This window comes from Phyllostomus hastatus, unplaced genomic scaffold (assembly GCF_019186645.2).
Source record: "Phyllostomus hastatus isolate PE091 unplaced genomic scaffold, TTU_PhHast_1.1 phas_contig_198, whole genome shotgun sequence".
Taxonomy (NCBI): domain Eukaryota; kingdom Metazoa; phylum Chordata; class Mammalia; order Chiroptera; family Phyllostomidae; genus Phyllostomus; species Phyllostomus hastatus.
This window is the reverse complement of record NW_025333715.1, coordinates 6,321,286-6,329,475: the sequence shown is the minus strand read 5'-3', so window position 1 is coordinate 6,329,475 and position 8,190 is coordinate 6,321,286. Positions and strand designations below refer to the sequence as shown.

At 60.5% G+C, this 8,190-nt stretch overlaps 1 protein-coding gene and 4 non-coding genes across 5 annotated transcripts; all 5 read right to left on the bottom strand.

Moving 5' to 3' along the window:
* Positions 1–1,508: 1,508 nt before the first annotated feature.
* Positions 1,509–8,190, bottom strand: RPL3 (ribosomal protein L3). The gene is made up of 10 exons (XM_045835105.1): positions 8,011–8,190; positions 6,836–7,028; positions 5,930–6,098; positions 5,224–5,359; positions 3,942–4,128; positions 3,349–3,509; positions 2,756–2,857; positions 2,277–2,372; positions 1,798–1,917; positions 1,509–1,609 (listed from the first exon to the last, which is right to left on the bottom strand). Exons 1-10 carry the CDS (start codon positions 8,011–8,013, stop codon positions 1,565–1,567), a joined length of 1,212 nt encoding a protein of 403 aa, XP_045691061.1. The 5' UTR covers positions 8,014–8,190; the 3' UTR covers positions 1,509–1,564.
* LOC123816287 lies at positions 2,488–2,580 on the bottom strand. The gene has a single exon (XR_006785253.1). It is a non-coding gene; the product is annotated as a small nucleolar RNA U83B (small nucleolar RNA).
* On the bottom strand, positions 3,786–3,879 carry LOC123816286. The gene has a single exon (XR_006785252.1). It is a non-coding gene; the product is annotated as a small nucleolar RNA U83B (small nucleolar RNA).
* LOC123816290 lies at positions 5,360–5,413 on the bottom strand. Its single transcript, XR_006785255.1, has one exon. It is a non-coding gene; the product is annotated as a small nucleolar RNA U82P (small nucleolar RNA).
* Positions 7,462–7,525, bottom strand: LOC123816284. The gene has a single exon (XR_006785250.1). It is a non-coding gene; the product is annotated as a small nucleolar RNA SNORD43 (small nucleolar RNA).

Genomic DNA, 8,190 nt, shown 5'->3' with positions numbered 1-8,190 from the left:
AGGGCCCGCCCTGGACCTGACCGGCTTAGGTGGGCCCCATGCCTGGATGTGGCTCGAGCAGGTCCCCACAGCTCTGCCTGTGGGCTTCAGTCCCAGGGGTGAGCAGAAGACACCCTGAGGGGAGGGGACTCTGCCCCCTTTAAAGCTGGTAGGAAGGCCATCCTGCAGGGCTGAGGGGCGGGCCCAAACCGGTTGGCACCCCCTCTCACCCCCTGGTGGCTCCATCCTGAAGTGCAGCTCTGGCCCCTCCAGGCCCTGAATCCTGAGCAGATGGAAGGCACTCAGGGGTGGGGGTGGGGGGGGGGGCGCCTGCTGCATTAGCCCAGGGGCCCCGAAGGGACTTCAGAGACAGACACATGGGAGTCCCAGCCCAACTGCTGCGCTCTGCTCTCCAAGCCTCCCTCTCCCTCAGGACCCACGGCCCACCTCCCCTGGACCTCGCCCTACACGTAGGGCCTTCCTTCTCGGGGGAGCTCGGTTCACTGGGAACCAGAGGAACAATGTACACAGGGTCTCAGTCCACCAGCCCCCATTGCTACCCTCTTCCCAGATTTAAGGTCCAGGGGAACCAGAACCTGCTGGTGACCAGGCTGTGTGACAGGGCAGTGCTGCTCCAGCCATGGTCTGAGTTTGCTGGAGCAAAGCACGCCACAGCCAGGTGTGGGGAGCAGCCTCGATCCGCGGGCTGTGCCTGGCTGGCTGAGGCCAAACTGGTCCCCAGCTGGCAGTTCTGAGATCACCCGCCTGGCTGCTGTGAGCTTAGAGAAGCCTAAACACCCATTCAGGGGTCAAGCCTGGTCCATAGCAGGTGCTCAACATGCAAGTCAGCACACAGCACAGGGTGGGCACCTCCTGGAGCCGGAGAGGGGCGGACCGAGCCCAGTCCCTGGGGCAGACCCAGGCCAGAACGGGTCCAATGACCTCCTCCAGCCAGGTGAGCCCATTAAAACCACCAGGGCCCTCCCCCGAGTCCACACCGAGGTGCTTCTTCCCAGTTCCAGGTGCAGCGCAGCCTGTCCTCTCCCAGGGCCAAGGCTGGGCTGCAGGTCACACAAGATCCCCAACAAGCCTTAACTGGAGCCTGCTCCCGCGTGGATTAGCAACTGAACAGCTCAAGTGCACACCCAGCAGATCCAGCGTCTGCCCTGCCCTGCCTGTCAGCTAGCAAGAGCATCGGGGACAGCGAGTCCTTGTCACCTCTTCCCCTTCTCCACAGCTGCCACCCACGCTGTGCAAACACTTCTACAGCCGAGCCCGGCGGCCTCGCCGCAGTGACAACCATTTCACACAAAGCTTCTTTTCCCAGGCTGACTTCCAACGTCCAGGGGCAGTCCCAGGCTCAGCACCCCCCCCCCCAGGCCCAGCCTGGCTCTAGGTCCAGCAGCTGGCAAGGAAAAGGAGACCAAATAGAGCTTAGAGGCTAAGAGGTCAAGGGCAGCAAGCCTCTGGGACCACAAGGGCCACGTGGAAGCAACTAAGACGGGGGAAGATCATGGCAGAGGCAGGTATCACTGGAAAATAATTTTTATTGAGATCCCACCAGCTGCACAGTTTGCTCCCAACATTAGGCTCCTTCCTCCTTTGCAATCCGGTCTTTCTTAAGTGGTCCCTGTGGGAAAAGGGGCAGGCAACAAGGTTAGTGGTGGAGGGAGGCAGGCTGTCAGCAAGAAGAAGCCACAGCCCTGCGGGATCAGGTTCTGGGCCGGTCTCCCCAGCCCCAGCGGGGCAGGAGGGCAGGCTGACAGGGGGCAGCACCAGGGGGCCGCCCCAGCCCCGGGCAGCCAGGCAGGCGCTCACCATGAACGCCTTCTTCTCCTCCATCGTCTGGAAGCGGCCGTGGCCAAACTTGGAGGTGGTGTCGATAAACTTCAGGTCGATCTTCTCCAGGGCCCGCCGTTTGGTCTGCACCAGCAGGGACTGTGGGCCGAGAGGAGAAAGGGTCGGGTCTGAGGAGCAGGGCTTTCTCCGCACCCTCTCATTCCACAGGCCCGGGAGGGCAGAGCATCAGCTCCTACCACCCAGGGGCGGGGGGGTGCGGTGGGGGAGGCTGTGCCCAAGGAACCGGCCTCCACACGTGAACACAGGAACAAACGGCCGGCCAGACTGGAATTTCCTCCTCCCAGGACTTCAAAGACCACACTGAAGGAGCAGCAACCCCCTTGTCCTTTGAACTCCCTCCCTCACAGAGCTCAGCCTGTCTGTGGACCTCGCTCCTCGTGCCAGCAAAGCCCCGCCCCTCCTCCACAGGTTCAGCGCCACCCTCGGCCCCGTCTCACCTTGCGGAGGGTGAGCACTCGCTTCTTGGTTCCCACCACACAGCCTTTCAGCATGACGAAGTCATTGGTCACTTCGCCGTAGTGGACAAAGCCACCCTGGGAAAAGCAAGGCGGTCGGGTCAGGTCAGCGCAGCTCAAGCACAGGGCCAGAAACACGCGAGACACGCAGGACCCCTTCGGGTTCGGGGGTTCGCAGCCGCCCGACCACAGGGCCATCCTCAGAGGGAAAGCAGCGGGAATGTTTCTGCAGTGTGACTCCAGCACCGTGCCAGGCGTGCGCTCCAGACCCTCGTCACCTCTCGCCAGCCAACCCCAACCAGCGGGCGGACGACAGGCCGCTACAGGAAGCAGAGTTGGCTGCTGTGCACGGACCAGCTGAACGACCGCAAACACAGCCTCGCGCAGCAGCCAGGACCCAACAGCACGCAGCCCCAGCCCCTGGCATCAGAGGCTCTGAGAAGTCAGCCCCCATCACTCACCAGAGGGTTGATGCTCTTATCAGACAGGTCGTAATCGGTGGAGGCGTTGTTCTTGATCAGTTTGCCGTCCTTGATGAGGTAGCCCTGGCCTATCTTGTAGATCTGAACAAGGGAACGAGTGTAAACGCTTGTGAAGAGGAAACAGGGCAGGACTCACACACATGCTCCTCCCCTACGCAGAGCAGGCCGGCAAGACTGCCACTAGGGACACGTAACCCCACTAGGCAGTGGGCCAGCGTGCAAAGGACTCCGGGAAGACAGCTCTGACCTCAGCCCCAGGCTCAGAAGATATAGAAAAGGTGGCTGGCTCTAAACAAGACACTGCTCCCGGAGAGTGACAGAGGCCTCTTCAGCACTTCATGGCAAGAAAGGACAGCTCTCACGCCAGTCACGCCAAGGGCTGGGGGCACCAGAGCCACCTTTGAGGGCTGCACCTCACCAACCCTGCCACCCAAGAGCCAGGGCTATGCCCATCACACCAGCAGCTAAATCCCGGAGACGCCCGGAAGCTCCACCTCCAGGAGCGGTGTGACACGGACTGGAACCCCTCAACCCCAGGTACAGGGTCACCTTCCCACCCCCAAGCACCTCACCTTCTTATTGATCTCAGTGCGGTGGTGGTAGCCCTTCTGCCCAGCCCGGGCCACGGAGAAGGCCACCCGGGCAGGATGCCACGCCCCGATACAGGCCACCTTGCGCAACCCTCGGTGGGTCTTGCGGGGCAGCTTCTTGGTGTGCCAGCGGCTGGTGACCCCTGGAATAGACACATGCTGCTACTGGGGTGCCCGGCACCCATGCCACTGGCCCTTTCCTGCTGCGAAGGCCCACTTGAGTTCCAACAGCTGGGAAGCTCCACCCATGGACAGAGGTGGGTCCAGTCTGCATGCCACCCTCTAATGGCCACACCACCCCAGGCTGAACACCCGTCTAGCCGTGAAACCTTCGGCTCTGATGTGCAAAGGCCAGGCCCTGGAGAATGAGCCCTCAACCCGAGGTGGCCACACCCCCAGCCCTGGCCACCCGACCCCGGGCTGTTCTCAGAAGGAAGGCAGCAAGGAACGTTTCCGCAGTCTGACTCGGGCGCTGTGCCCAGCGCGCATTCCAGAGCCTCATCACCGAACGGCCGGGTCGGAGAGCCCTGCTCCCAGAGTCGGAACTCGGCGACCTGGGCCCCTGCCAAACTCACCTTTGTAGCCTTTGCCCTTGGTCACCCCGATGACATCGATCATCTCGTCCTGCCCGAACACCTGGCTCACGGGGACCTGCTGCTCCAGCCTCTCCCGCGCCCAGTCCAGTTTTTCGGCCACCGTGCCGCCATTCACCTGGATCTCCATGAGGTGGGCCTTCTTCTGGCGCAGAGGAAGCAGGCGCATCTAGGAGGAAAGGGATGCGGCTCAGCTCCGAGCTCCAGGCTCTCCCCCACGGAGGAAACCGCCTTCCCGTGTGCGGACTCCCCACTGGGTGCCGCTCCCCTTCGGGCTCGGAGGAGCCGACCCTGACCAGACGCACAGGGTCCACACCAAGGCAGGTCAACTTAGCCAGATCCCGGCACCACTTAGCCACATGCTCCTGATCCCTGTCCTTGGGCCAGTGCCTCTGGGTACTGCCCTCATCCCCCTTGGCCTTCTACTGTGCTCTGTGAGCTGCCCACGAGACGCATCCTTTGGAAAGCAGGATGGCTCTGCAGCCAACAGCATCTACTACAAGAGTTAGAAAAGGAAGGAAGTTCAAGCCTAACGCTTTCAGCTACAAGGTGCCCAGTGTTCTCCCACAGAACTTTCTTCAGCGGTGGGCCGCTATAAACCTGGGGTAACATGGCCAGCGCCAACTGCACAAGGCCACGAGCACTTAGGAATCAGGATGTACGGCCAGAACAGTGTTTGCCTAGACCGCAAAGGAGCACCCCCTCTACCCAAGGCAGCCGAGGGCTCCTGGGGCCAGGTGTGACGTGCACACGGTTTCCAGCCAGGCGCCTGACAATGCTCATCGTGAGCCACCAATTCCTTCAACCCGTTTCCCTGAAAATGGGGTATGGGCTCCTTAATGAAGAGCCAATAGGGACGCAGCGCCCTCTGCTGGCAAGTGAAAGACCAACCCGCAAGTGGGGGCGCTGGAGGTCTTGCTCAGACCGCTGTCCGGTGGGCCTTAGCCTGGCCCCAGGAACCCAGGCGTCAAGGGCAGACTGCGTCTGGCCCGTTTGCTGTATGACTTCACACAACCCCCAGGCTGCTCACTGGCCTATCTCCTCCACGAGGGAGTAAGTCTAGGAACCTGAACCAGTCTAGCCAACCCCCTAAAATCTGAGGCTTGGCACAAAACCAGCAGGAGCTGAGGGTCGACCCAGAAAATAAGTGAAGCTTCCAAGTCAATGGCACCTGCCATTCAAAGCCTCATTCGACCCAAGTCGCCCCCACGACAGGAAGCAGCAGGGAAGCTGCGTTCCCCATGGCACACCGGCAGGTGCTCACCTGGGTGTGCGCGATGACGCGGATGACCTGGCAGTACTTCTTCATGCTGTTGAAGTCCTTCTCCAGCTGCTTCTTGCCGTCGTCGTCCTGCCACTTCTTGCAGTACTTGGTGAAGGCCTTCTTCTTAGACTTATGCCTTCAGGAGCAGAGCAGAGTTGGGGAGGGGCCGGGTGCGGGCCTTCATCACCCAAGGGGTGAGAGGAAGGCACTCGGGCACCACGTGGGGATGGGGCTCATTGCCGGCTTCTAAGGAGCCTTTTCCACCGGCAAGCGGAGCCTGGACGGAGCTCATCGGGCAAAGCCGAGCGGAGCTGAGCAGAGGTCCACAAGGTTAATGAAAGTCACGCACATCCATCCGAACACGCGCTGTTTCTTGCTCCGGTCTAGCCACTGCCCAGGCAGGACTGGGGGAGTTGACACTGCTAGTTTCTAACTGGACTCTCAATACTTTCCAGCAGCCAAGAAAATCCTGAACACGGAGCCCTCGGCCAGCACCCACTAAGCTGAACCTGAAAGGTCTCGAGGTGCTGCTCCCAGCTCAGGTAACCATGGGCGCTTGAGCTCCACCCCCAGGAACTGTTCTGCTCCGGAGGCAACTAGCCCACCCCCAGAACAGCTCCTCCCCTGCTGGAGCCGAGAACCCCGCACAGGAGAGCCTCCCTCCAGCCCGGCCTAGGCAGGGTATGCACGGTGCCCCCCCACTTACCAGTTCTTATAGAAGCGCCTCTTGCATTCGTCGCTGATGTGCTCGGCAAAGACGGTTTTGAAGGTGCGGAGGCCTCGAGGGGTCTCCACGTAGCCCACAACACCCACGATCACCATGGGCGGTGTCTCCACAATGGTCACAGCCTCCACAACTTCCTTCTTGTTCACCTCTGCAAAGAAAGCCCACAGTCGGACTCGAGTGGCTGACCAGGATCCCCAACCAGGGGTGTTTTGTACGAATGTGAGGTGCTCATGCAGGCCAAGAGGTCAACCTGCTTCAGGTAGAAAGGCAGGTCACCGAGGCAGGGTGCACGCCAGCAGCCTGGACTCCCACGGCTGCCCTTAGTGCACAATTGTCTGCACACGCTGACATTTTTAACTCAAATAAAAAACACAGGACCCCCGTAAAGCAAATTAACAGCCTAGCTTCAGGTCTTGTCTATCACTGAGATCTCTGGGGCAGACAGTTTTCTCATTACCCAGGTAATATGTGAATACTAAAGAAGCTTAGTGTCATAGCAGCTCTGTGCTTGGGTAGGTACTAACCACCTGAAGTAACCAGGGCCGTGTCCTCCCACTTGGTGACTTTTCTACTTTGAACCTCACAAGCCAGGGACATAGGCATCATCCAAGCCTTTTAGGTTAGCGTACTTCCCTGCGCTGTGACTCTTGATAATTTACCCACATCCCGCTCCTTAACTTCAATGCATCCCTCCACCTACGAACGGCAGTGCCAGCCATTTGCAGCCTGAGAATATTCATCAGTCCTCAAATATATTAATCTCCATCCTGCTATCAAAACACTGTTGATCTCAGGTCTGCCCTCCGACATCCTGGCCCCAACGAGTCCGTCCCCTCCCCCTGTTCCTCACCCCCCACCAGCTTGGAGGACACAGCGAGTACATACTGGATCCTGGCCTATCGACCTCGCGCACGATGTGGGTCATGCCAGCCTTGTAGCCCAGGAAGGCCGTGAGGTGGACGGGCTTGGAGGAGTCATCCTTGGGGAAGCTCTTCACCTTCCCGCGGTGCCGGCTGCTGCGCTTCCGAGGCAAGAAGCCCAGGGACCCGTGCCTGGGAGCGGAGAACTTCCTGTGAGACTAGGAGAAGGTCGCCAACGTCAGTACTTGAGCCTGTACCTCATTTCCTGATTCCCAGCTGCCTAGATGGTCCCACGAGGAGCCTCGGCAATGCTGAACCAAGCCAGAGACCCAGCAACCCCAGGTACACGCCGAACTGGGTTTGCGACAGGCAGGGTCACCCATCCTGGAGCCGCGTTCAACTCGGCTGGCTGAACCTTCATGCCAAGTCCTCGTCCTCCTCTTACAATCTAGCAAGGTGAATGAACCACCCACTTCTTCCCTAAATCAAAAACCCGCACCACCCGATTTTAAAATAGCTTAACAGGTGCCTTTGTGATTGAGTCACAAGGAGCGACCACAAAAGGGACTTCTGGGACAAATGGCTGGGGAGCCGGCGACCCAAGGCTCCCCTGGCTGCCACGGTACAGAGGCCCCTAGAACTCGATAGAGCCGAATCAGAACATGACGATCAGCACAGAGTCTCTGTCCGCCCGTCAATCAGTTCATCATCTGCGGCTTCTGGGAACTCTAGAGGCCTGGGGAGTTGTCCTGCCCACGCCGCTGCGGACGATTCGGAATGAGGACTCCACGACCCCCGCTGAAGTGTCCCCTCCTGCCTACTCCTTTGATTTCTGCACCTCCCAGGTGAGCGCCCCCACGCCGGGTCCTGCGGGCCCGAGCGCTCATGGACTCCAATCTCGACCGGCCCTAAAATGATGAGGTCGAGACCCAGAAATAATCCGTGGCTTGAAAACTGTCAGGCCCGGCACCCCGGCCCAGCTCCCGCCGCAAGGCCTTTTGCGGGCCGGCGGGTCGGCCCACGGCCAGTAACAGGCCTCCGGCGTTTCCCGAAAATAGGCCTGACTGCGGATGGCGCCGACTACCCTGCGATCGCAGAGCAGGCCCCTGACGCTGGGCGAGCCGAGATGGCGGCGATACGCCGCGGACTCGGCCACGCCACCTCCAGAGACAAGGAAGAAGGCGCTTTAACACTACGTACCATCCTGCCGCCAAACGCCGCCGGTAGAGGTCGGGCGGCGTGCAACGCGCAAAATATAAAGCCCGGCCTGGCCCCGCCCCTTCCGGGGTGCGTGCGCGCACCCGCGGCGGACGTCGGGTCGGGGGTAAAGATATCGGTTGCCGTTTCTGCGCACGCTCGTCCTCGTCTAGCGTCCGTTGC

Excerpts from the sequence above, each read along its gene's own strand:
- RPL3 (XM_045835105.1), bottom strand. Across the intron at positions 6,099-6,835 it reads GGTCGATAGGCCAGGATCCA|AGGTGAACAAGAAGGAAGTT; the intron begins GTATGTACTCGC and ends CTTTCTTTGCAG. Across the intron at positions 2,858-3,348 it reads GCACTGAGATCAATAAGAAG|ATCTACAAGATAGGCCAGGG; the intron begins GTGAGGTGCTTG and ends TCCCTTGTTCAG.